The 27,832-nt window shown below is 42.9% G+C and overlaps 1 protein-coding gene across 2 annotated transcripts; it reads right to left on the bottom strand.

The window, feature by feature from the left end:
• On the bottom strand, nt 1-27,832 carry slc25a11 (solute carrier family 25 member 11). 2 transcript variants are annotated; one of them, XM_046319356.1, is made up of 7 exons: nt 27,644-27,831; nt 20,134-20,286; nt 16,357-16,563; nt 12,189-12,279; nt 3,513-3,603; nt 2,708-2,859; nt 1-569 (listed from the first exon to the last, which is right to left on the bottom strand). In XM_046319356.1, the coding sequence occupies exons 1-7, from the start codon at nt 27,709-27,711 to the stop codon at nt 417-419; spliced, it is 915 nt and encodes a 304-aa protein (XP_046175312.1). In that variant the 5' UTR covers nt 27,712-27,831; the 3' UTR covers nt 1-416. The 2 variants fall into 2 exon arrangements, with proteins under 2 accessions (XP_046175312.1, XP_046175313.1); XM_046319357.1 differs by lacking the exon at nt 1-569 and adding an exon at nt 937-1,017 and having other exon boundaries at nt 27,644-27,832.

Here is a 27,832-nt window from a genome sequence, read left to right as displayed (position 1 = left end):
TTGTTTTTCAGAAATCAGTTTTTAATCTGTTTGTCATCATCAAGGTTTTCCAGCCAGCCATCTGTTCCATAGTGGGGGGAGGGGACGACTGTACCAAGTGTCAATATGCCCTGTGCAGGGGGGGGGAGGCTGAGATGGTACATTCTGAGGTTCTGAGTCATTCAGTAAAAATAACAGAACATACACAATGGGGTCAGGTCACATGACAGAGGTTAAAGGTCACTCACATGACACATGAGGGAGTGTCTGTCCGTGTGTGTAGTGTGCACCTGCTTCAGTCTGTGTGTGTGTGTGTGTGTGTGTGTGTGTGTGTGTGTGTGTGTGTGTGTGTGTGTGTGTGTGTGTGTGTTGCTCCGGGGTGAAGTTTCCCAGAGAACTAGGATCAGCTTCCCTTCCTCCCAAAACATCTCCTGTCTCTAATCCAGGAAGTAGACTTTATAAGCCTTGTTCATCTGTTCCAGGAAGATGAATGTGAGGACGGTGTGAGGTCCCAGTCTGGCGTAGTATGGAGTGAAACCCTTCCACAGAGAGAAGAACCCTTCATTACGGATCACCCTCGCCAACACGTCCTGTAGGGGGAGACAGAGAGAAACCCTTCATTAAGGATCACCCTCGCCAACACGTCCTGTAGGGGGAGACAGAGAGAAACCCTTCATTAAGGATCACCCTCGCCAACACGTCCTGTAGGGGGAGACAGAGAGAAACCCTTCATTAAGGATCACCCTCGCCAACACGTCCTGTAGGGGGAGACAGAGAGAAACCCTTCATTAAGGATCACCCTGGTCAACACGTCCTGTAGGGGGAGACAGAGAGAAACCCTTCATTAAGGATCACCCTGGTCAACACGTCCTGTAGGGGGAGACAGAGAGAAACCCTTCATTAAGGATCACCCTCGCCAACACGTCCTGTAGGGGGAGACAGAGAGAAACCCTTCATTAAGGATCACCCTGGTCAACACGTCCTGTAGGGGGAGACAGAGAGAAACCCTTCATTAAGGATCACCCTCGCCAACACGTCCTGTAGGGGGAGACAGAGAGAAACCCTTCATTAAGGATCACCCTGGTCAACATGTCCTGTAGGGGGAGACAGAGAGAAACCCTTCATTAAGGATCACCCTGGTCAACACGTCCTGTAGGGGGAGACAGAGAGAAACCCTTCATTAAGGATCACCCTCGCCAACATGTCCTGTAGGGGGAGACAGAGAGAAACCCTTCATTAAGGATCACCCTGGTCAACATGTCCTGTAGGGGGAGACAGAGAGAAACCCTTCATTAAGGATCACCCTGGTCAACACGTCCTGTAGGGGGAGACAGAGAGAAACCCTTCATTAAGGATCACCCTGGTCAACACGTCCTGTAGGGGAGACAGAGAGAAACCCTTCATTAAGGATCACCCTGGTCAACACGTCCTGTAGGGGGAGACAGAGAGAAACCCTTCATTAAGGATCACCCTGGTCAACACGTCCTGTAGGGGGAGACAGAGAGAAACCCTTCATTAAGGATCACCCTGGTCAACACGTCCTGTAGGGGGAGACAGAGAGAAACCCTTCATTAAGGATCACCCTGGTCAACACGTCCTGTAGGGGGAGACAGAGAGAAACCCTTCATTAAGGATCACCCAGGTGTGCTTCATGAGGTAGTCACCTAGAATGCATTAACAGGTGTGCTTCATGAGGTAGTCACCTAGAATGCATTAACAGGTGTTAATTCCTTCTTAAAAGTTCATTTGTGGAATGAGTTGGACTGCAGAGTGAAGAAAAAGCAGCCAACAAGTGCTCAGCATATGTGGGAACTCCTTCAAGACTGTTGGAAAAGCATTCCAGGTGAAGCTGGTTGAGAGAAGGCCAAGAGTGTGCAAAGCTGTCATCAAGGCAAAGGGTGGCTACTTTGAAGAATCTCAAATATATTTTGATTTGTTTAATACTTTTGTGGTTACTACATGATTCCATGTGTGTTATTTCATAGTTTTGATGTCTTAACTATTATTCTAGTAGTCAAAATAAAAACCATGGAATGAGTAGGTGTCCAAACTTTAGACTGGTGCTGTATATGAATATATATATATATCTTATATATGAAGTGATAATGCCCGAGAAGTCGGTGTTTGGAGGATATATTGCCAATGTTGTTAGCCCCGAGACAAAGTCCGCTTCACTTTTATACAACATATTACCAACATATTCAAATAATGGACGTTTTCATTAGAAACGTTATTTTGAAGAATTTATTCATACTATTTCATCCAGTTGGTCTTTCGTTCTATTGGTCGGTGGCCAGAGACTTGACCCAAGTCGTTCAGTCTTTTTGTTCTGGCCCATTGTTGACTCCAACGCTTCTCACTGTTGTGTCAAGTTGTCTGGATGTTCTTTGGGTGGTGGACCATTCTAGATACACACAGGAAACTGTTGAGCGTGAAAAACCCAGCAGCGCTGCAGTTCTTGACACAAACCTGGAACCTACTACCATACCCCGTTCAAAGGAAGGTAAATATTTAGTCTTGCCCATTCACCCTTCGAATGGCACACACACACACAATCTAATGTCCACAAAAATCCTCCTTTAACCCAGTCTCCTCCCCTTCATTTACACTGACTGAAGTAGATTTAATAAGTGGCCTCAATAAGGGATCATAGATTTCACCTGGTCAGTCTGTCATGGAAAGAGCAGCTGTTCTTAATGAATGTTGACTCAGTGTAGTTATAACTTACCAGGCCATTCTTAAACTCTGGTTTTCCATCTATCATTCTCATGTTCTGAATTCTGGTCTTGACGATGTCGACGGGCATGGACGCTGCCGTGGTTACCAGGCCGCTGATCATACTGGCACAGAAATGGAGAAAGATACCGTCCACAAAATACCCTGGGGGCGGAAGAGAAGTTATTCAAAATGAATGGATTTCTGTAGGAAACACACCCTAACCCATCTAGGAGAACCACACCCTAACCCATCTAGGAGAACCACACCCTAACCCATCTAGGAGAACCACACCCTAACCCATCTAGGAGAACCACACCCTAACCCATCTATGAGAACCACACCCTAACCCATCTATGAGAACCACACCCTAACCCATCTATGAGAACCACACCCTAACCCATCTATGAGAACCACACCCTAACCCATCTAGGAGAACCACACCCTAACCCATCTAGGAGAACCACACCCTAACCCATCTAGGAGAACCACACCCTAACCCATCTAGGTGAACCACACCCTAACCCATCTAGGTGAACCACACCCTAACCCATCTAGGTGAACCACACCCTAACCCAACTAGGAGAACCACACCCTAACCCATCTAGGAGAACCACACCCTAACCCATCTAGGAGAACCACACCCTAACCCATCTAGGAGAACCACACCATAACCCAACTAGGAGAACCACACCCTAACCCATCTAGGAGAACCACACCCTAACCCATCTAGGAGAACCACACCCTAACCAGCTTATAACTAAACCATCGGTTGTTGGGGACTCAGAAGAGGGTTAGAATTAGAGGTCAGGGGTTACCTGTCTCTATAAGAGCCTGTTTGCTCTGAGAGTAGGAGGCCAGCTGGGCAGCGTTGACCACTACAGCACGGGCCATGGTGGGAATACAACCCTGGAGGAACACACACACGGTTACTGTTTTTGTTAAGCTCAGCAGTCTCTCAGAGGTCTGTACTGGAAAATAATATCAGCGGTACAGTGGTAGTATAGTAGCAGTGGTACAGTGGTAGTATAGCGGCAGTGGTACAGTGGTAGTATAGTAGCAGTGGTAGTATAGTAGCAGTGGTACAGTGGTAGTATAGTAGCAGTGGTAGTATAGTAGCAGTGGTAGTATAGTAGCAGTGGTAGTATAGTAGCAGTGGTACAGTGGTAGTATAGTAGCAGTGGTACAGTGGTAGTATAGTAGCAGTGGTACAGTGGTAGTATAGTAGCAGTGGTAGTATAGTAGCAGTGGTAGTATAGTAGCAGTGGTACAGTGGTAGTATAGTAGCAGTGGTAGTATAGTAGCAGTGGTAGTATAGTAAGCAGTGGTAGTATATTAGCAGTGGTATAGTGGCAGTATAGTAGCAGTGGTACAGTGGTAGTATAGTACCAGTGGTAGTATAGTACCAGTGGTAGTATAGTACCAGTGGTAGTATAGCAGCAGTGGTATAGTGGTAGTATAGTAGCAGTGGTAGTATAGTAGCAGTGGTACAGTGGTAGTATAGTAGCAGTGGTATAGTGGTAGTATAGTACCAGTGGTAGTATAGTACCAGTGGTAGTATAGCGGCAGTGATACAGTGGTAGTATAGTAGCAGTGGTAGTATAGTAGCAGTGGTACAGTGGTAGTATAGTAGCAGTGGTATAGTGGTAGTATAGTAGCAGTGGTATAGTGGTAGTATAGCGGCAGTGGTACAGTGGTAGTATAGTAGCGGTGGTATGGTGGTAGTATAGTAGCAGTGGTAGTATAGTAGCAGTGGTATAGTGGTAGTATAGTACCAGTGGTAGTATAGTACCAGTGGTAGTATAGTACCAGTGGTAGTATAGTACCAGTGGTAGTATAGTACCAGTGGTAGTATAGCAGCAGTGGTATAGTGGTAGTATAGTAGCAGTGGTAGTATAGTAGCAGTGGTACAGTGGTAGTATAGTAGCAGTGGTATAGTGGTAGTATAGTACCAGTGGTAGTATAGTACCAGTGGTAGTATACCAGTGGTAGTATAGCGGCAGTGGTACAGTGGTAGTATAGTAGCAGTGGTATAGTGGTAGTATAGCGGCAGTGGTACAGTGGTAGTATAGTAGCAGTGGTAGTATAGTAGCAGTGGTATGGTGGTAGTATAGTAGCAGTGGTAGTATAGTAACAGTGGTATAGTGGTAGTATAGTAGCAGTGGTAGTATAGTACCAGTGGTAGTATAGTACCAGTGGTAGTATAGTACCAGTGGTAGTATAGTACCAGTGGTAGTATAGTAGCAGTGGTATAGTGGTAGTATAGTAGCAGTGGTATAGTGGTAGTATAGTAGCAGTGGTAGTATAGTAGCAGTGGTATAGTGGTAGTATAGTAGGAGTGGTAGTATAGTAGCAGTGGTAGTATAGTGGTAGTATAGTAGCAGTGGTAGTATAGTAGCAGTGGTAGTATAGTGGTAGTATAGTAGCAGTGGTAGTATAGTAACAGTGGTAGTGTTGTAATAGTATAGTAATAGTACAGTAGTAGTGTTGTAATAGTATAGTAATAGTACAGTAGTAGTGTAGTAATAGTACAGTAATAGTACAGTAGTAGTGTAGTAATAGTACAGTAATAGTACAGTAATAGTACAGTAATAGTACAGTAATAGTATAGTAATAGTACAGTAGTGGTGTAGTAATAGTATAGTAATAGTACAGTAGTAGTGTAGTAATAGTATAGTAATAGTACAGTAGTAGTGTAGTAATAGTATAGTAATAGTACAGTAGTAGTGTAGTAATAGTATAGTAATAGTACAGTAGTAGTATAGTAATAGTATAGTAATAGTACAGTAGTATAGTAGTAGTATAGTAGCCGTGGTACAGTGGTAGTATAGTAGCAGTGGTAGTATAGTAGCAGTGGTAGTATAGTGGTAGTATAATAGCAGTGGTATAGTGGTAGTATAGTAGCAATGGTAGTATAGTAACGGTGGTATAGTGGTAGTATAGTAGCAGTGGCCGGAGAGTATAGTCATTTTAAGTATAGTAATAGTATATTTATTAGTAATATAGTATATGTATTAATAGTATAGTAATAGTAGTGTATCCATTAGTAGTGTAGTATATGTATAAGTAGTATAGTAGTGTAGAAATAGTATATTAGTAGTATAGAAATAGTATAGTAGTCGTGTAGAAATAGTATAGTAGTCATGTAGAAATAGTATATTAGTAGTAGTGTTGTAATAGTATAGTAATAGTACAGTAGTAGTGTAGTAATAGTACAGTAGTAGTACAGTAGTAGTGTAGTAATAGTATAGTAATAGTATAGTAATAGTACAGTAGTAGTAGTATAGTAATAGTACAGTAGTAGTGTAGTAATAGTATAGTAGTAGTGTTGTAATAGTATAGTAATAGTACAGTAGTAGTGTAGTAATAGTATAGTAATAGTACAGTAGTAGTATAGTAATAGTATAGTAATAGTACAGTAGTCGTGTTGTAATAGTATAGTAATAGTACAGTAGTCGTGTAGAAATAGTAGAAATAGTATAGTAATAGTACAGTAGTATAGTAATAGTATAGTAATAGTACAGTAGTAGTGTTGTAATAGTACAGTAGTAGTGTTGTAATAGTACAGTAGTAGTGTTGTAATAGTACAGTAGTAGTGTAGTAATAGTACAGTAGTAGTAGTACAGTAATAGTAGTAGTAGTAATAGTACAGTAATAGTGTTGTAATAGTACAGTAATAGTGTAGTAATAGTACAGTAGTAGTGTAGTAATAGTACAGTAGTAGTGTTGTAATAGTATAGTAGTCAGTGTAGTAATAGTATTAGTAGTAGTGTTGTAGTAATAGTACAGTAGTAGTGTTGTAATAGTATAGTAATAGTACAGTAGTAGTGTTGTAATAGTATAGTAGTAGTGTAGAAATAGTATAGTAGTCAGTGTAGTAATAGTGTAGTCATAGTATAGAAATAGTATAGTAGTAGTGTTGTAATAGTATAGTATAGTGTAGTAGTAGTGTAGTAATAGTATAGTAATAGTATAGTAGTAGTGTAGTAATAGTATAGTAATAGTACAGTATAGTGTAGAAATAGTATAGTAGTCAGTGTAGTAATAGTATAGTAGTCATGTAGAAATAGTATATTAGTAGTATAGTAATAGTAATAGTACAGTAGTAGTGTTGTAATAGTATAGTAATAGTATAGTAGTGTTAGAAATAGTATAGTAGTCAGTGTAGAAATAGTATAGTAGTCATGTAGAAATAGTAATAGTATGTAGTAGTAGTGTTGTAGAAATAGTATATTAGTAGTAGTGTTGTAATAGTATAGTAATAGTACAGTAGTAGTACAGTAATAGTATAGTAATAGTACAGTAGTAGTGTTGTAATAGTATAGTAGTCATGTAGAAATAGTATATTAGTAGTATAGTAACAGTATTGTAATAGTACAGTAGTAGTGTTGTAATAGTACAGTAGTAGTGTTGTAATAGTACAGTAGTAGTGTTGTAATAGTACAGTAGTAGTGTTGTAATAGTACAGTAGTAGTGTTGTAATAGTACAGTAGTAGTGTTGTAATAGTACAGTAGTAGTGTTGTAATAGTACAGTAGTAGTGTTGTAATAGTACAGTAGTAGTGTTGTAATAGTACAGTAGTAGTGTTGTAATAGTACAGTAGTAGTGTTGTAATAGTACAGTAGTAGTGTTGTAATAGTACAGTAGTAGTGTTGTAATAGTACAGTAGTAGTGTTGTAATAGTACAGTAATAGTGTTGTAATAGTACAGTAGTAGTGTTGTAATAGTACAGTAGTAGTGTTGTAATAGTACAGTAGTAGTGTTGTAATAGTACAGTAGTAGTGTTGTAATAGTACAGTAGTAGTGTTGTAATAGTACAGTAATAGTACAGTAGTAGTGTTGTAATAGTACAGTAGTAGTGTTGTAATAGTACAGTAGTAGTGTTGTAATAGTACAGTAGTAGTGTTGTAATAGTACAGTAGTAGTGTTGTAATAGTATAGTAATAGTGTTAGTAATAGTGCAGTAATAGTATAGTAATAGTACAGTAGTAGTGTTGTAATAGTATAGTAGTAGTAGAAAGTAGTAGTAGTCATGTAAGAAAGTATAGTAGTCAGTGTAGTAATAGTATATTAGTAGTAGTGTAGTAATAGTATAGTAATAGTACAGTAGTAGTGTAGTAATAGTATAGTAATAGTACAGTAGTAGTGTAGAAATAGTATAGTAGTCATGTAGAAATAGTATAGTAGTCATGTAGAAATAGTATAGTAGTAGTGTAGAAATAGTATATACAGTAGTAGTGTTGTAATAGTAGTAGTAGTAATAGTACAGTAGTAGTAGTATAGTAATAGTACAGTAGTAGTGTTGTAATAGTACAGTAGTAGTGTTGTAATAGTATAGTAGTAGTGTAGTAATAGTACAGTAGTAGTGTAGTAATAGTACAGTAGTAGTGTAGTAATAGTACAGTAGTAGTGTAGAAATAGTATACAGTAGTAGTGTTGTAATAGTATAGTAATAGTACAGTAGTAGTGTTGTAATAGTATAGTAATAGTGTAGTAGTAGTATAGTAATAGTGTAGTAATAGTATAGTAATAGTATAGTAATAGTAGTAGTAGTAATAGTAGTAATAGTATAGTAGTAGTGTAGAAATAGTATAGTAGTAGTGTAGAAATAGTATAGTAGTCATGTAGAAATAGTATAGTAGTCATGTAGAAATAGTATATTAGTAGTAGTGTTGTAATAGTATAGTAATAGTACAGTAGTAGTGTAGTAATAGTATAGTAATAGTACAGTAGTAGTGTTGTAATAGTATAGTAATAGTATTGTAATAGTACAGTAGTATGTAGAAATAGTATAGTAGTCAGTAGAAATAGTATGTAGTAGTAGTGTAGTAATAGTATAGTAATAGTACAGTAGTAGTGTTGTAATAGTACAGTAGTAGTAGAAATAGTATAGTAATAGTATAGTAATAGTATAGTAGTAGTGTAGTAATAGTATAGTAATAGTACAGTAGTAGTGTTGTAATAGTAGTAGTGTAGAAATAGTATAGTAGTCATGTAGAAAGTATATTAGTAGTAGTGTAGTAATAGTACAGTAGTGTTGTAATAGTACAGTAGTAGTGTTGTAATAGTACAGTAGTAGTGTTGTAATAGTACAGTAGTAGTGTAGTAATAGTATAGTAATAGTACAGTAGTAGTGTTGTAATAGTATAGTAGTAGTGTAGTAATAGTATAGTAATAGTGTAGTAATAGTATAGAAATAGTATAGTAGTCAGTGTAGAAATAGTATAGTAATAGTCATGTAGTAATAGTATATTAGTAGTAGTGTTGTAGAAAGTATAGTAGTCATGTAGAAAGTATAGTAGTCATGTAGAAATAGTATATTAGTAGTAGTGTAGTAATAGTATAGTAATAGTACAGTAGTAGTGTTAGTAATAGTATAGTAATAGTAAAGTAGTAGTGTTGTAATAGTATAGTAATAGTATAGTAGTCGTGTAGAAATAGTATAGTAGTCATGTAGAAATAGTATAGTAGTCATGTAGAAATAGTATATTAGTAGTAGTGTTGTAATAGTATAGTAGTATAGTAACAGTAGTAGTGTTGTAATAGTACAGTAGTCATGTAGAAATAGTATAGTAGTCATGTAGAAATAGTATATTAGTAGTGTAGTAATAGTATAGTAATAGTACAGTAGTAGTGTTGTAATAGTACAGTAGTCGTGTAGAAATAGTATAGTAGTCATGTAGAAATAGTATATTAGTAGTAGTAGTAATAGTACAGTAATAGTATAGTAATAGTACAGTATAGTAACAGTGTTGTAATAGTACAGTAGTCATGTAGAAATAGTATAGTAGTCATGTAGAAATAGTATATTAGTAGTAGTGTAGTAATAGTATAGTAATAGTACAGTAGTAGTGTAGTAATAGTACAGTAGTAGTGTAGAAATAGTATAGTAGTAGTGTAGTAATAGTACAGTAGTAGTGTAGTAATAGTAGTAGTAGTAAGTAGTAGTATAGTAATAGTACAGTAGTAGTGTAGTAATAGTACAGTAGTAGTGTAGTAATAGTACAGTAGTAGTGTAGTAATAGTACAGTAGTAGTGTAGTAATAGTACAGTAGTAGTGTAGTAATAGTAGTAGTAGTGTAGTAAGTAGTAGTGTAGTAATAGTACAGTAGTAGTGTAGTAATAGTATAGTAATAGTAGTAATAGTACAGTAGTAGTGTAGTAATAGTACAGTAGTAGTGTAGTAATAGTACAGTAGTAGTGTAGTAATAGTACAGTAGTAGTGTAGTAATAGTACAGTAGTAGTAGTAGTAATAGTAGTAGTAGTAGTAATAGTACAGTAATAGTACAGTAGTAGTGTAGTAATAGTACAGTAGTAGTGTAGTAATAGTACAGTAGTAGTGTAGTAATAGTACAGTAGTAGTGTAGTAATAGTACAGTAGTAGTGTAGTAATAGTACAGTAGTAGTGTAGTAATAGTACAGTAGTAGTGTAGTAATAGTACAGTAGTAGTGTAGTAATAGTACAGTAGTAGTGTAGTAATAGTACAGTAGTAGTGTAGTAATAGTACAGTAGTAGTGTAGTAATAGTACAGTAGTAGTGTAGTAATAGTATATTAGTAGTAGTGTAGTAATAGTATAGTAATAGTACAGTAGTAGTGTAGTAATAGTATAGTAATAGTACAGTAGTAGTGTAGTAATAGTATAGTAATAGTAGTAACAGTAGTAGTAGTGTAGTAATAGTATAGTAATAGTACAGTAGTAGTATAGTAATAGTATAGTAATAGTACAGTAGTATAGTAATAGTATAGTAATAGTACAGTAGTAGTGTTGTAATAGTATAGTAATAGTATAGTAGTAGTGTTGTAATAGTACAGTAGTAGTGTTGTAATAGTGTTGTAATAGTACAGTAGTAGTGTTGTAATAGTACAGTAGTAGTGTTGTAATAGTATAGTAATAGTACAGTAGTAGTGTTGTAATAGTACAGTAGTAGTGTTGTAATAGTACAGTAGTAGTGTTGTAATAGTACAGTAGTAGTGTTGTAATAGTACAGTAGTAGTGTTGTAATAGTACAGTAGTAGTGTTGTAATAGTATAGTAATAGTACAGTAGTAGTGTTGTAATAGTATAGTAATAGTACAGTAGTAGTGTTGTAATAGTATAGTAATAGTATAGTAGTCGTGTTGTAATAGTATAGTAGTAGTATAGTAATAGTACAGTAGTAGTGTTGTAATAGTATAGTAGTAGTGTTGTAATAGTATAGTAATAGTATAGTAGTAGTGTTGTAATAGTACAGTAGTAGTGGTGTAATAGTGTAGTAATAGTACAGTAGTAGTGGTGTAATAGTGTAGTAATAGTACAGTAGTAGTGTTGTAATAGTACAGTAGTAGTGTTGTAATAGTACAGTAGTAGTTGTAATGTAATAGTAGTGTTGTAATAGTACAGTAGTAGTGTTGTAATAGTACAGTAGTAGTGTTGTAATAGTACAGTAGTAGTGTTGTAATAGTACAGTAGTAGTGGTGTAGTAGTATAGTAATAGTATAGTAGTAGTGTAGTAATAGTATAGTAATAGTACAGTAGTAGTGTTGTAATAGTATAGTAATAGTACAGTAGTAGTGTTGTAATAGTATAGTAGTAGTGGTGTAATAGTATAGTAATAGTACAGTAGTAGTGTTGTAATAGTATAGTAATAGTACAGTAGTAGTGTAGTAATAGTATAGTAATAGTACAGTAGTAGTGTAGTAATAGTATCTTAGTATAGTAGGTGTATAGTAGTTCTATAGTAGTAATGGTATCTTACCCTCCATAGTGTGGTGACCCCCCCTCTTTAGTGATGCTGTAGTATAGTAGTAGGTGTATAGTAGTTCTATAGTAGTAATGGTATCTTACCCTCCATAGTGTGGTGACCCCCCCTCTTTAGTGATGCTGTAGTATAGAAGTAGGTGTATAGTAGTTCTATAGTAGTAGTAGTAATGGTATCTTACCCTCCATAGTGTGGTGACCCCCCCTCTTTAGTGATGCTGTAGTATAGTAGTAGGTGTATAGTAGTTCTATAGTAGTAATAGTAATATAGTAGTAATAGTATCTTACCCTCCATAGTGTGGTGACCCCCTCTTTAGTGAGCTGTAGTATAGTAGGTGTATAGTAGTAGTAGTTAGTAGTAGTAATATAGTAGTAGTAATAGTCCATCTACCCCCTCTTTAGTATGCTGTAGTATAGTAGTTCTATAGTAGTGTAGTAGTAGTTATATAGTAGTAGTGACACCCTCTTCTTTAGTGATGCTGTAGTATAGTAGTTCTATAGTAGTAGAGTAGTAGTAATATAGTAGAAATAGTATCTTACCCTCCATAGTGTGGTGACCCCCTCTTTAGTGATGCTGTAGTATAGTAGGTGTATAGTAGTTCTATAGTAGTAGAGTAGTAGTAATATAGTAGTAGTAATAGTATCTTACCCTCCATAGCGTGGTGACCCCCTCTTTAGTGATGCTGTAGTATAGTAGGTGTATAGTAGTTCTATAGTAGTAGAGTAGTAGTAATATAGTAGAAATAGTATCTTACCCTCCATAGTGTGGTGACACCCTCTTCTTTAGTGATTCTGGCCAGAGCATTGAACACATTAGAATATCCTCTCTTCTGGTCTGCAGGGAGACTGGGGGAGAGAAAGAGAGCGAGGAGAGGGGGAGAGAAAGAGAGCGGGGGGAGAGAAAGAGAGAGAGGGAGAGAAAGAGAGCGGGGAGAGAAAGAGAGCGAGGGAGAGAAAGAGAGCGAGGGAGAGAAAGAGAGCGAAAGAGAGCGAGGGAGAGAAAGAGAGAGAAAGAGAGCGAGGGAGAGAAAGAGAGCGAGGGAGAGAAAGAGAGCGAGGGAGGGGGAGAGAAAGAGAGAGAGGAGGGGGGGAGAGAAAGAGAGAGAGGGAGAGAAAGAGAGCGAGGGAGTAAAAGAGAGAGAAAGAGAGCGGAGAGAGAAAGAGAGCGGGGGAGAGAAAGAGAGCGGGGGGAGAGAAAGAGAGCGGGGAGAGAAAGTAAGAGAAAGAGAGCGAGGGAGAGAAAGAGAGCGAGGAGAGAAAGAGAGAGAAAGAGAGCGAGGAGAGAAAAGAGAGCGAGGGAGGGGAGAGAAAGAGAGAGAGGGAGGGGGGAGAGAAAGAGAGAGAGGGAGAGAAAGAGAGAGAGGGAGAGAAAGAGAGAGAAAGAGAGCGGGGGAGAGAAAGAGAGCGGGGAGAGAAAGAGAGCGGGGAGAGAAAGAGAGAGAAAGAGAGCGAGGAGAGAAAGAGAGAGAAAGAGAGCGAGGGAGAGAAAGAGAGCGAGGGAGAGAAAGAGAGCGAGGGAGGGGGGAGAGAAAGAGAGAGAGGGAGGGGGGGAGAGAAAGAGAGAGAGGGAGAGAAAGAGAGCGAGGGAGAGAAAGAGAGCGAGGGAGAGAAAGAGAGCGAGGGAGAGAAAGAGAGCGAGGGAGAGAAAGAGAGCGAGGGAGAGAAAGAGAGCGAGGGAGGGGGGGAGAGAAAGAGAGAGAGGGAGAGAAAGAGAGCGAGGGAGAGAAAGAGAGCGAGGGAGAGAAAGAGAGCGAGGAGAGAAAGAGAGAGAAAGAGAGCGAGGGAGAGAAAGAGAGAGAAAGAGAGCGAGGAGAGAAAGAGAGCGAGGAGGGGGAGAGAAAGAGAGAGAGGGAGAGGGAGAGAAAGAGAGCGAGGGAGGGGGAGAGAAAGAGAGCGAGGGAGGGGGAGAGAAAGAGAGAGAGGGAGGGGGGGGAGAGAAAGAGAGCGAGGGAGGGGGAGAGAAAGAGAGAGAGGGAGGGGGAGAGAAAGAGAGAGAGGGAGAGAAAGAGAGCGAGGGAGAGAAAGAGAGCGAGGGAGAGAAAGAAGCGAGGAGAGAAAGAGAGAGAAAGAGAGCGAGGGAGAGAAAGAGAAAAGAGAGCGAGGGAGAGAAAGAGAGCGAGGGAAGAGAGAAAGAGAGAGAGGGAGGGGGAGAGAAAGAGAGAGAGGGAGAGAAAGATAGCGTAGGGAGAGAAAGAGAGCGAGGGAGAGAAAGAGAGCGAGGGAGAGAAAAGAGAGAGGAGAGAAAGAGAGAGAAAGAGAGCGAGGGAGAGAAAGAGAGCGAGGAGAGAAAGAGAGAGAAAGAGAGCGAGGAGAGAAAGAGAGAGAAAGAGAGTAGGGAGAATAGAGAGCGAGGGAGAGAAAGAGAGTGAAAGAGTATAGGGAGAGAAAGAGTAGCGAGGGAGGGGGAGAGAAAGAGAGAGTAGGGGGAGAGATAGTAGAGAGGGAGAGAGTAAGAGAGAGAAAGAGAGCTCCATAGGGGAGAAAGAGAGCGAGGGAGAGAAAGAGAGAGAAAGTAGCGAGGGAGAGAAAGAGTTCGAGGGAGTAGTAGAGAGAGAGGGAGGGGGACCCCTCTTTAGAGATGGGAGAGAAAGAAGCGAGGGGAGAGAAAGAGAGCGAGGGAGAGAAAGAGAGCGAGGGAGAGAAAGAGAGCGAGGGAGAGAAAGAGAGAGAGGGAGAGAAAGAGAGCGAGGGAGAGAAAGAGAGCGAGGGAGAGAAAGAGAGCGAGGGAGAGAAAGAGATAGGGAGAGAAAGAGAGCGAGGAGAGAAAGAGAGCGAGGGAGAGAAAGAGAGAGAGGGAGAGAAAGAGAGAGAGGGAGAGAAAGAGAGCGAGGGAGAGAAAGAGAGAGAGGGAGAGAAAGAGAGCGAGGGAGGGGGAGAGAAAGAGAGAGTAGAGAGAGTAAGAGAGTAGGGAATAGAGAAAGAGAGCGAGGGAGAGAAAGAGAGCTTTAGGGATGGGGGAGAGAAAGAGAGAGAGGGAGGGGGAGAGTAGAGAGAGAGTAGAGGGGGGGGAGATAAAGAGAGAGAGGGAGAGAAAGAGAGCCATAGGGGGGAGAGAAAGAGAGAGAGGGATGGGGGAGAGAAAGAGAGAGAGGGAGGGGGGGAGAGAAAGAGAGAGAGGGAGAGAGAGAAAGAGAGCGAGGGAGAGAAAGAGAGCGAGGGAGGGGGGAGAAAGAGAGAGAGGGAGGGGGAGAGAAAGAGAGAGAGGGAGGGGGGGAGAGAAAGAGAGAGAGGGAGGGGGGAGAGAAAGAGAGAGAGGGAGAGAAAGAGAGCGAGGGAGGGGGGAGAGAAAGAGAGAGAGGGAGGGGGAGAGAAAGAGAGAGAGGGAGGGGGAGAGAAAGAGAGAGAGGGAGGGTGGGAGAGAAAGAGAGAGAGGGAGGGTGAGAAAGAGAGCAAGGGAGGGAAATTACACAATTAAACATAATTTAACTCCTGTTACCCCCCTCCCTCGCTCTCCCTCCCTCTCACTGTCCGTCAGCGGTCACCCTCCCTCTCACTGTCCATCAGCGGTCTCCCTCCCTCCCTCTCACTGTCCATCAGCGGTCTCCCTCCCTCCCTCCGTCCGTCAGCGGTCTCCCTCCCTCCCACCGTCCGTCAGCGGTCTCCCTCCCTCCCTCCGTCCGTCAGCGGTCTCCCTCCCTCCCTCCGTCCGTCAGCGGTCTCCCTCCCTCTCTCTCTCCCTCCCTCCCTCTCACTGTCAGTCAGCGGTCTCCCTCCCTCCCTCCCATCCTCCCTCTCACCCTCCCTCAGCGGTCTCCCACCCTCCCTCCCTCCCACCCTCCCTCTCACCGTCAGTCAGCGGTCTCTCTCCCTCCCTCCCTCCCACTGTCAGTCAGCGGTCTCCCTCTCTCCCTCCCTCTCACCCTCCCTCAGCGGTCTCCCACCCTCCCTCCCTCCCACCCTCCCTCTCACCGTCCGTCAGCGGTCTCTCTCCCACCCTCCCTCCCTCCCTCTCACCGTCCGTCAGCGTTCTCCCTCCCTCTCACCGTCTCCCTCCCTCCCCTCCCTCCCTCCCTCCCTCTCTCTCTCCCTCAGTCAGCTGTCTCCATCCCTCCCTCATCCCTCCCTCCCTCAGCGGTCTCTCTCCCTCCCTCCCTCCCTCAGTCAGCGGTCTCTCTCCCTCCCTCCCTCCCTCAGTCAGCGGTCTCTCTCCCTCCCTCCCTCCCTCCCTCAGTCAGCGGTCTCCCTCTCCCTCCCTCCCTCCCTCCCTCAGTCAGCGGTCTCCCTCCCTCCCTCCCTCCGGTCTCCCTCCCTCCCTCCCTCCCTCAGCGGTCTCCCTCCCTCAGCGGTCTCCCTCCCTCCCTCCGTCAGCGGTCTCCCTCCCCCTCTCCCTCCCTCCCTCCCTCCCTCAGCGGTCTCACTCTCTCCCTCCCTCAGCGGTCTCCCTCCCTCTCACCGTCCGTCAGCGGTCTCCCTCCCTCTCACCGTCCGTCAGCGGTCTCCCTCCCTCTCACCGTCCGTCAGCGGTCTCCCTCCCTCTCACCGTCCGTCAGCGGTCTCCCTCCCCTCTCCCTCCCTCAGCGGTCTCTCTCTCTCCCTCCCTCAGCGGTCTCTCTCCCTCCCTCCCTCAGCGGTCTCCCTCCCTCCCGTCAGCGGTCTCCCTCCCTCCCTCAGCGGTCTCCCTCCCTCCCGTCAGCGGTCTCCCTCCCTCCCTCAGCGGTCTCCCTCCCTCCCGTCAGCGGTCTCCCTCCCTCCCTCTCTCCGTCAGCGGTCTCCCTCCCTCCCTCTCTCCGTCAGCGGTCTCCCTCCCTCCCTCTCTCCGTCAGCGGTCTCCCTCCCTCCCTCTCTCCGTCAGCGGTCTCCCTCCCTCCCTCTCTCCCCGGTCTCCCTCCCTCTCTCCCTCCCTCTTTCCGTCAGCGGTCTCCCTCCCTCCCTCCGTCAGCGGTCTCCCTCCCTCCCTCCGTCAGCGGTCTCCCTCCCTCTCACCGTCCGTCAGCAGTCATCCTGATCAAGGCGACTTCAGCAGGTGTTCCTACGAAGGCTCCGGTTGCTCCAGCCGTCATACCAATCAGAGCCTTCATGAGGAAGTTGGGCGGAGTCCCGTCCTGTCCCGTCATCTTCTCAAACAACACCGTGTAGATACCTAACCTCGTTGTGGTGTAGGTAGCCTGGCGGAGTAGACCTGCTGACAGACTGGAAACAACAACATGATGTAGATACCTAACCCACACCATGTTGGTAGCCTGGTGGACTGAATTAGTATAATAGTAGAGTAGTATTATCATCATAGTATTAGTAGTATTGTAACAGTATAGTAATATTGGATGATAACTTGTTTTGAACTAGGACAGAGGAATTTATAACAGACTGTTTCCGGACATAACTTAGGTAAAGGAGATCCCTTGATTGTATGGGACACTTTTAAATGTGCCTTTAGATGCAATTCTCTAAAACAAAAGCCATTTATGTTAAAAGGGTGCATGTAAACAAAGGAAATTGAAGGACTAAGAGTACATATCCATTTCAAGTCGGAACTTTACATACACTTAGGTTGGAGTCATTAAAACTCGTTTTTCAACCACTCCACAAATTTCTTGTAAAAAACCTTGTTGGACTAGGTGGCAGAATTTTGACGTCTGGATGAAAATCGTGCCCAAAGTAAACCACCTGTTACTCAGGCCCAGAAGCTAGGATATGCATATTATTAGTAGGTTTGGATAGAAACTCTAAAGTTTCCAAAACTGTTCAAATAATGTCTTTGAATAACAGAACTGATATGGCAGACAAAAACCCAAGGAAAATCCATCCAGGAAGTGCCACTATGTTTTTCCATTGAAAGCCTATCCACCATATAAAAGGATATGACCCAGATTACATTCCATATGGCTTCCACTAGATGTCAACAGTCTTTAGACATTGTTTCAGGCTTTTATTCTGTAAAATTGGAGTTACAGAGTTACAGAACTTTCAATCAGTGGCCAGTGGATGCTGTCCCCTACCCTAGTGAAGTTAACAAACTATAGTTTGGCAAATCAGTTAGGACACCTACGTTGTGCATAACAAGTAATTTTTCCAACAACTGTTTACAGACAGATTATTTCACTGTATCCCAACTCCAGTGAGTCAGAAGTTTACATACACTAAGTTGACTATGGCTTTAAACAGCTTGGAAAATTCCAGAAAATGTGAGGGCTTTAGAAGATTATGTTAGGCGAATTAACATAATTTGAGTCAATTGGAGGTGTACCTGTGGATGTATTTCAAGGCCGACCTTCAAACTCAGTGCCTCTTTGCTTGACATCATGGGAAAAATCAAAAGAAATCAGCAAAGACCTCAGAAAAAAAATTGTAGACCTCCACAAGTCTGGTTCATCATTGGGAGTCATTTCCAAACGCCTGAAGGTACCATGTTCATCTGTACAAACAATAGTACGCAAGTATAAACACCATGGGACCACACAGCTGTCATACCGCTCAGGAAGGAGATGTGTTCTGTCTCCTAGAGATGAATGTACTTTGGTGTGAAAAGTGCAAATCAATCCCAGGACAACAGCAAAGGACCTTGTGAAGATGCTGGGGGAAACAGGTACAAAAGTATCTATATCCACAGTAAAACTAAGTCCTATATCAACATAAGCTGAAATGCCGCTGGGCAAGGAAGAAGCCACTGCTCCAAAACCGCAATAAAAAAGCCAGACTATGGTTTGCAACTGCACATGGGGACAAAGATGGTACTTTTTGGAGAAATGTCCTCTGGTTTGATGAAACAAAAATGGAACAGTTTGGCCGTAATGACCATCATTATGAAAGGAGGAAAAGGGGGAGGCTTGCAAGCCGAAGAACACCACTCCAACCGTGAAGCACGGGGGTGGCAGCATCATGTTGTGGGGGTGCTTTGCTGCAGGAGGGACTGGTGCACTTCACAAAATAGATGGCTTCATGAGGAAAGGAAATGTATGTGGATATATTGAAGCAACATCTCAAGACATCAGCCAGAAAGTTAAAGCTTGGTCGCAAATGGGTCTTCCAAATGGATAATGACCCCAAGCATACTTCCAGTTGTGGAAAAATGGCTTAAGGACAACAAATCAATGTATTGTGAGTGGCCATCACAAAGCGGGAGGGAGGGAGGGAGGCCAGGAAATCTCCAGGGCTGAATGGTTGTTGATCTACTCAGAGGACCGTTATTAGCATGTTTGAACCACTCCTATATAAATGGTAGATTATCAGATAACTCAACAAGAAGGTCTGATTTCATTATTACTGAAACGGGATCTAAGTGGTAAATATAAAGAACATTTAAAAACATGGAGGCCCTTTACACTCTAGTGATCAAAAATTATAGCAAAACAAAATAGCGCATAGAATTTAAAAAGTATTGTTGGATATTATTCATCCTAATCAGACAGCTTTTTTAAATGGACAATACATTGGAGATAATATAATTTATTGGAGATAATATAATTTATTGGAGATAATATAAGTACTGGAAACAATAGAACACTATGAAAAATCTGGGAAACCAGGCCTGGTATTCATAGCTGACTTTGAAAAGGCTTTTGATCAAGTATGACTGGAATTTATATACAAATTCCTGGAATATTTCAATTTAGGAGAGTCTCTTATACAATGGGTTAAAGTTTTGTATAGTAAACCCCGGGTGTAAAATAGTAAATAATGCCAACTTCTCAGAAAGTATTCAACTGTCTAGAGGAGTAAAACAAGGTTGTCCCCTATCAGCGTATCTATTTATTATGGCCACAGAAATGTTAGCTGTTAAAAATCAGATACAACAATAATCAAGGGATTAGAAATCCAGGGTTTAAAAACAAAGATGTCATTGTACTCGATGATTCATGTTGTTTTCTTTTAAATCCACAATTAGAATCCCTCCACAGGACTCATAGAGGATCTAGATACTTTTAGAATCTGAATCCCTCCACGGCCTCATAGAGGATCTAGATACTGTTAGAATCTGAATCCCTCCACGGCCTCATAGAGGATCTAGATACTGTTAGAATCTGAATCCCTCCATGACCTCATAGAGGATCTAGATACTTTTAGAATCTGAATCCCTCCATGACCTCATAGAGGATCTAGATACTTTTAGAATCTGAATCCCTCCATGACCTCATAGATGATCTAGATACTTTTAGAATCTGAATCTCTCCATGACCTCATAGAGGATCTAGATACATTTAGAATCTGAATCCCTCCACAGCTTCAGAGGATCTAGATACTAAGTAAGTATTAGCAGCATAGCAATAGTATGGTAAATAGTATTAGTAGTACAGTAATGGTATAGTAGTAGTATATAATAGCATAGTAACAGTATGGTAAGTAGTATATAATATCATAGTAACAGTATGGTAAGTAGTATATAATATCATAGTAACAGTATGGTAAGTAGTATTAGTAGTATTAGTAGTACAGTAATGATATAGTAGTAGTATATAATATCATAGTAACAGTATGGTAGTAGTATATAATAGCATAGTAGTACTAACCCAGTGTAGATTTAGCAGCATAGTAACAGTATAGTAGTAGTATATAATAGCATAGCAGTGCTAACCCAGTGTAGATTTAGCAGCATAGTAACAGTATAGTAGTAGTATATAATAGCATAGCAGTGCTAACCCAGTGTAGATTTAGCAGCATAGTAACAGTATAGTAGTAGTATATAATAATAATAATAATATATGCCATTTAGCAGACGCTTTTATCCAAAGCGACTTACATATATAATAGCATAGTAGTACTAACCCAGTGTAGATGCCTCCTAGTCCTTCATTCTTCAGTATAGATGCCAGAGCATGGAAGCTGGTCTTGTATTCCCGGGCCTTTCCTCCCTGACCACTCAGCTGCATCCTGTTCTTCACTAGATCTAGAGGCTGGACGAACACTGTCGCTCCCATCCTGGAGAAGGGACACAGAGAGAGAATCCATCTGTTATTTCATAGTGTTGATGTCTTCACTATTATTCTACAATGTAGAAAATAACAAAAAATAAGAACCCTTGAATGAGAAGGTGTGTCCAAACTACTGACCGTTACTGTATAGATCGATGTTTTATCTAGATGTGTTGTATATTGACAGGTACTGTACTGTCTGTCTACGTGTGTGTGTGTGTGTGTGTGTATGTACAGTGCCTTGCGAAAGTATTCGGCCCCCTTGAACTTTGCGACCTTTTGCCACATTTCAGGCTTCAAACATAAAGATATAAAACTGTATTTTTTGTGAAGAATCAACAACAAGTGGGACACAATCATGAAGTGGAACGACATTTATTGGATATTTCAAACTTTTTTAACAAATCAAAAACTGAAAAATTGGGCGTGCAAAATTATTCAGCCCCCTTAAGTTAATACTTTGTAGCGCCACCTTTTGCTGCGATTACAGCTGTAAGTCGCTTGGGGTATGTCTCTATCAGTTTTGCACATCGAGAGACTGACATTTTTTCCCATTCCTCCTTTCAAAACAGCTCGAGCTCAGTGAGGTTGGATGGAGAGCATTTGTGAACAGCAGTTTTCAGTTCTTTCCACAGATTCTCGATTGGATTCAGGTCTGGACTTTGACTTGGCCATTCTAACACCTGGATATGTTTATTTTTGAACCATTCCATTGTAGATTTTGCTTTATGTTTTGGATCATTGTCTTGTTGGAAGACAAAATCTCCGTCCCAGTCTCAGGTCTTTTGCAGACTCCATCAGGTTCTTCCAGAATGGTCCTGTATTTGGCTCCATCCATCTTCCCATCAATTTTAACCATCTTCCCTGCCCAAACCATGATGCTGCCACCACCATGTTTGATAGTGGGGATGGTGTGTTCAGGGTGATGAGCTGTGTTGCTTTTACGCCAAACATAACATTTTGCATTGTTGCCAAAAAGTTCAATTTTGGTTTCATCTGACCAGAGCACATTCTTCCACATGTTTGGTGTGTCTCCCAGGTGGCTTGTGGCAAACTTTAAACGACACTTTTTATGGATATCTTTAAGAAATGGCTTTCTTCTTGCCACTCTTGCATAAAGGCCAGATTTGTGCAATATACGACTGATTGTTGTCCTATGGACAGAGTCTCCCACCTCAGCTGTAGATCTCTGCAGTTCATCCAGAGTGATCATGGGCCTCTTGGCTGTATCTCTGATCAGTCTTCTCCTTGTATGAGCTGAAAGTTTAGAGGGACGGCCAGGTCTTGGTAGATTTGCAGTGGTCTGATACTCCTTCCATTTCAATATTATAGCTTGCACAGTGCTCCTTGGGATGTTTAAAGCTTGGGAAATCTTTTTGTATCCAAATCCGGCTTTAAACTTCTTCACAACAGTATATCGGACCTGCCTGGTGTGTTCCTTGTTCTTCATGATGCTCTCTGCTCTTTTAACGGACCTCTGAGACTATCACAGTGCAGGTGCATTTATACGGAGACTTGATTACACACAGGTGGATTGTATTTATCATCATTAGTCATTTAGGTCAACATTGGATCATTCAGAGATCCTCACTGAACTTCTGGAGAGAGTTTGCTGCACTGAAAGTAAAGGGGCTGAATAATTTTGCACACCCAATTTTTCAGTTTTTGATTTGTTAAAAATTTTGAAATATTCAAGAAATATCGTTCCACTTCATGATTGTGTCCCACTTGTTGTTGATTCTTCACAAAAAATACAGTTTTATATCTTTATGTTTGAAGCCTGAAATGTGGCAAAAGGTCGCAAAGTTCAAGGGGGCCGAATACTTTCGCAAGGCACTGTATGTATGTATGTATGTATGTATGTATGTATGTATGTATGTATGTATGTATGTATGTATGTATGTATGTATGTATGTATGTATGTATGTATGTATGTATGTATGTATGTATGTATGTATGTATGTAGTGGGGCAAAAAAGTATTTAGTCAGCCACCAATTGTGCAAGTTCTCCCACTTTCTCTGTCATAGTTGAAGTGTACCTATGATGAAAATTACAGGCCTCTCATCTTTTAAGTGGGAGAACTTGCACAATTGGTGGCTGACTAAATACTTTTTTTTGCCCCACTGTATGTATATAAATGAGTAGGTGTGTCCATACGATTGACTGGCACTGCAGACAGACGTTGTTTTATCTAGATTTGGACAATAACCTAAACCACAAGGCCAAATATACACTGGAGTTGCCAACCAAGATGACACTGAATGTTCCTGAGAGGCCGAGTTACAGTTTGGACTTAAATCTGTTTTTAAATCTGTAAAGATTTGAAAATTGCTGTATAGCCATGATCCCCACCACCTTGACAGTGTTTGAAGAATATATTTTTTTTTCAAGGGTCAAATACAGTCTGGTACAATCCATATGTGAAAAGCTCATAGACTCAAGAAGACTCACAGCTCTTATAGACTTATTACTCAAGAAGACTCATAGCTCTTATAGACTTATTACTCAAGAAGACTCACAGCTCTTATAGACTCAAGAAGACTCATAGCTCTTATAGACTTATTACTCAAGAAGACTCACAGCTCTTATAGACTTTACTCAAGAAGACTCACAGCTCTTATAGACTCAAGAAGACTCATAGCTCTTATAGACTTATTACTCAAGAAGACTCACAGCTCTTATAGACTTATTACTCAAGAAGACTCACAGCTCTTATAGACTCAAGAAGACTCATAGCTCTTATAGACTTATTACTCAAGAAGACTCACAGCTCTCAGACTCAAGAAGACTCACAGCTCTTAGACTCAAGAAGACTCACAGCTCTCAGACTCAAGAAGACTCACAGCTCTCAGACTCAAGAAGACTCACAGCTCTCAGACTCAAGAAGACTCACAGCTCTCAGACTCAAGAAGACTCACAGCTCTCAGACTCAAGAAGACTCACAGCTCTCAGACTCAAGAAGACTCACAGCTCTCAGACTCAAGAAGACTCACAGCTCTCAGACTCAAGAAGACTCACAGCTCTCAGACTCAAGAAGACTCACAGCTCTCAGACTCAAGAAGACTCACAGCTCTCAGACTCAAAAAGACTCACAGCTCTCAGACTCAGACTCAAAAGACTCACAGCTCTCAGACTCAAAAGACTCACAGCCCTCAGACTCAGAAAAAGACTCACAGCTGTCATCGAGGCCAGATGTGTTTCTAACATGTATTGACTCACGGAGCTGAATACTTATGCTCACGACAACCATATTTTAACTTTTTTTTTTTTTTTATTAAACAATCTTTAAAAAAAATATCCCACTTTGACAGAGAATTTTGTGCAGATTGTTGATGGAAAATTACAATTTAATCCACTTGGTTAAACAATAAAATGTGAAGAAAGCATTGGGGTCTGAAAACTTTGGCAAGGCACTGTAGTCTTCAAGTTGGAATCCACTGCAGTGAAACTGCCACATCTGTTTGTGATATTACAACAACAAAGACAACTTCAAACAAACACTATTTAAGAGTAGAAGAGCAGAGAAGAAGAGCAGAGAAGAAGAGCAGAGAAGAGCAGAGAAGAAGAGCAGAGAAGAAGAGCAGAGAAGAAGAGCAGAGAAGAAGAGCAGAGAAGAAGAGCAGAGAAGAGGAGCAGAGAAGAAGGAGAGAATAAGAGCAGAGAAAAGCAGAGAAGAAGAGCAGAGAATAAGAGCAGAGAATAAGAGCAGAGAATAAGAGCAGAGAATAAGAGCAGAGAAAAGCAGAGTAGAAGAGCAGAGAAGAGCAGAGAAAAGCAGAGAAGAGCAGAGAAAAGAAGAGCAGAGAAGAGCAGAGTAGAAGAGCAGAGAATAAGAGCAGAGAAAAGCAGAGAATAAGAGCAGAGTAGAAGACCAGAGAACAGCAGAGAAGAAGAGCAGAGTAGAACAGCAGATATCAGCTCTGCATGCGTGCGAGGAGACATAAGGGCCTTCAGTGTTATGCCCACAGCACAGACAGAAATACACCAACATCACCATACACAGCCAACCTACTGTCATCACACCACTACAGTACGGGTACTCCCACTATACTGAGAAGAGACCATTCTGAAAAGCACTACTAGCAGTAAAGCAAATATGACCCTCTCTACACTGATAGCGCACTTGGTGTAAACTCTACCTCAAACACCCTTTTGATAGATCAGAGGCTATACTTGACAGGCTAGGGTCCCAGGTCTCTCTCTCTCTCTCTCTGAGAGAACAGGCTAGGGTCCCAGGTCTCTCTCTCTCTCTCTCTGAGAGAACAGGCTAGGGTCCCAGGTCTCTCTCTCTGAGAGAACAGGCTAGGGTCCCAGGTCTCCCTCTCTCTGAGAGAACAGGCTAGGGTCCCAGGTCTCCCTCTCTCTGAGAGAACAGGCTAGGGTCCCAGGTCTCCCTCTCTCTGAGAGAACAGGCTAGGGTCCCAGGTCTCCCTCTCTCTGAGAGAACAGGCTAGGGTCCCAGGTCTCCCTCTCTCTGAGAGAACAGGCTAGGGTCCCAGGTCTCTCTCTCTCTGAGAGAACAGGCTAGGGTCCCAGGTCTCTCTCTCTCTGAGAGAACAGGCTAGGGTCCCAGGTCTCTCTCTCTCTGAGAGAACAGGCTAGGGTCCCAGGTCTCCCTCTCTGAGAGAACAGGCTAGGGTCCCAGGTCTCTCTCTCTGAGAGAACAGGCTAGGGTCCCAGGTCTCTCTCTCTGAGAGAACAGGCTAGGGTCCCAGGTCTCTCTCTCTGAGAGAACAGGCTAGGGTCCCAGGTCTCTCTGAGAGAACAGGCTAGGGTCCCAGGTCTCTCTGAGAGAACAGGCTAGGGTCCCAGGTCTCTCTCTCTGAGAGAACAGGATAGGGTCCCAGGTCTCTCTCTCTGAGAGAACAGGATAGGGTCCCAGGTCTCCCCTCTCTCTGAGAGAACAGGATAGGGTCCCAGGTCTCCCTCTCTCTCTGAGAGAACAGGATAGGGTCCCAGGTCTCCCTCTCTCTCTGAGAGAACAGGCTAGGGTCCCAGGTCTCCCTCTCTCTCTGAGAGAACAGGCTAGGGTCCCAGGTCTCCCTCTCTCTCTGAGAGAACAGGCTAGGGTCCCAGGTCTCCCTCTCTCTCTCTGAGAGAACAGGCTAGGGTCCCAGGTCTCTCTCTCTCTCTCTGAGAGAACAGGCTAGGGTCCCAGGTCTCCCTCTCTGAGAGAACAGGCTAGAGTCCCAGGTCTCCCTCTCTGAGAGAACAGGCTAGGGTCCCAGGTCTCTCTCTCTCTGAGAGAACAGGCTAGGGTCCCAGGTCTCTCTCTCTCTGAGAGAACAGGCTAGGGTCCCAGGTCTCTCTCTCTCTGAGAGAACAGGCTAGGGTCCCAGGTCTCCCTCTCTGAGAGAACAGGCTAGGGTCCCAGGTCTCCCTCTCTGAGAGAACAGGCTAGGGTCCCAGGTCTCTCTCTCTGAGAGAACAGGCTAGGGTCCCAGGTCTCTCTCTCTGAGAGAACAGGCTAGGGTCCCAGGTCTCTCTCTCTGAGAGAACAGGCTAGGGTCCCAGGTCTCTCTCTCTGAGAGAACAGGCTAGGGTCCCAGGTCTCTCTGAGAGAACAGGCTAGGGTCCCAGGTCTCTCTCTCTGAGAGAACAGGATAGGGTCCCAGGTCTCTCTCTCTGAGAGAACAGGATAGGGTCCCAGGTCTCCCTCTCTCTCTGAGAGAACAGGATAGGGTCCCAGGTCTCCCTCTCTCTCTGAGAGAACAGGATAGGGTCCCAGGTCTCCCTCTGAGAGAACAGGCTAGGGTCCCAGGTCTCCCTCTCTCTCTGAGAGAACAGGCTAGGGTCCCAGGTCTCCCTCTCTCTCTGAGAGAACAGGCTAGGGTCCCAGGTCTCCCTCTCTCTCTGAGAGAACAGGCTAGGGTCCCAGGTCTCCCTCTCTCTCTGAGAGAACAGGCTAGGGTCCCAGGTCTCCCTCTCTCTCTGAGAGAACAGGCTAGGGTCCCAGGTCTCCCTCTCTCTCTCTGAGAGAACAGGCTAGGGTCCCAGGTCTCTCTCTCTCTCTCTGAGAGAACAGGCTAGGGTCCCAGGTCTCCCTCTCTGAGAGAACAGGCTAGAGTCCCAGGTCTCCCTCTCTGAGAGAACAGGCTAGAGTCCCAGGTCTCCCTCTCTCTCTGAGAGAACAGGCTAGGGTCCCAGGTCTCCTCTCTCTCTGAGAGAACAGGCTAGGGTCCCAGGTCTCCCTCTCTCTGAGAGAACAGGCTAGGGTCCCAGGTCTCCCTCTCTCTCTCTGAGAGAACAGGCTAGGGTCCCAGGTCTCTCTCTCTCTCTCTGAGAGAACAGGCTAGGGTCCCAGGTCTCTCTCTCTGAGAGAACAGGCTAGGGTCCCAGGTCTCTCTCTCTGAGAGAACAGGCTAGGGTCCCAGGTCTCTCTCTCTCTCTCTCTGAGAGAACAGGCTAGGGTCCCAGGTCTCCCTCTCTGAGAGAACAGGCTAGAGTACCAGGTCTCTCTCTCTCTGAAAGAACAGGGTAGGTTAACAGGCCCATATCTGGGAGGTTATTTGTATTTATTAGGGTAAGGGGCTGAGGGAATTTCTTTGTCTTTGAGGTCTTGACATTTAATAAGACTGGAACAGTACGTGCATGACTGATACGCGACACATTCAGACAGTCATCCTATTAATGTTGGGACTATATACGTAGTACGCAGACAGAGCAACACAAGACAAGTAACACGTAGTACGCAGACAGAGCAACACAAGACAAGTAACACGTAGTACGCAGACAGAGGAACACAAGACAAGTAACACGTAGTACGCAGACAGAGCAATACAAGACAAGTAACACGTAGTACGCAGACAGAGCAACACAAGACAAGTAACACGTAGTACGCAGACAGAGCAACACAAGACAAGTAACACGTAGTACGCAGACAGAGCAACACAAGACAAGTAACACGTAGTACGCAGACAATAATCAAAAGACATAAACGCAACAGTGTTTCCACACCTCACAAGCTACAGACAGCATGGAAAGCGGCAGCACACAGCTAGGGGTTATGTTGGTGGTCATAGAGCTTGAACGTAACCGGAGGCATCGACATACAGTTGTCTGGGCCTAACTAGCGGTCAGTGCGTCTGTAGACAGACCCAAATGTCAATGCGTGTGTGCGAAGGTTGACGCCATTATGCCGGGATAGTAACATCTACCGGGCTGTCAACATGCACCGGAAACACACACGAGCTTATCACTTAATGATTACATTAATTCATTACTAAACACATGTTATTCTCGGTTTCTAACTCCCTCTCTAATTGAGTATGCTGTGCCCCTGACCGGTAACCGAGCACCGCTGTCAGCGGGGCTGCTGTGTGAGTGTGACCGCTAAGAGCGGCCTATAGCCCGGGTACCTACCCTGCCAGTCCCCCAAAGAGGAACTTAATGGCCTTGGGAGAGGTCTTCGGTTTGGAGGCTTCCGACATTTTCTCTTCGGCTCTTTTCAAACCGGACGACAGTCCCTCGGTAAAGGCCTTGATTATGGTCGGTGCTTTACCTCTAGCGATGGAGCAAGGTGACACACGGGGGCGCGCACGCACAGACGAA

Source organism: Oncorhynchus gorbuscha, linkage group LG21, assembly GCF_021184085.1.
Source record: "Oncorhynchus gorbuscha isolate QuinsamMale2020 ecotype Even-year linkage group LG21, OgorEven_v1.0, whole genome shotgun sequence".
Taxonomy (NCBI): domain Eukaryota; kingdom Metazoa; phylum Chordata; class Actinopteri; order Salmoniformes; family Salmonidae; genus Oncorhynchus; species Oncorhynchus gorbuscha.
The sequence above is the reverse complement of the archived record's forward strand: the minus strand, read 5'-3'. Positions and strand labels throughout refer to the sequence as shown.

Excerpts from the sequence above, each read along its gene's own strand:
- slc25a11 (XM_046319356.1), bottom strand. The coding sequence starts at position 27,711 with ATGTCGGAAGCCTCCAAACCGAAGACCTCTCCCAAGGCCATTAAGTTC. Across the intron at positions 3,604-12,188 it reads GTGTCACCACACTATGGAGG|GGTTGTATTCCCACCATGGC; the intron begins GTAAGATACTAT and ends GTGTTCCTCCAG. Across the intron at positions 570-2,707 it reads CAGAGTTTAAGAATGGCCTG|GACGTGTTGGCGAGGGTGAT; the intron begins GTAAGTTATAAC and ends CTCCCCCTACAG.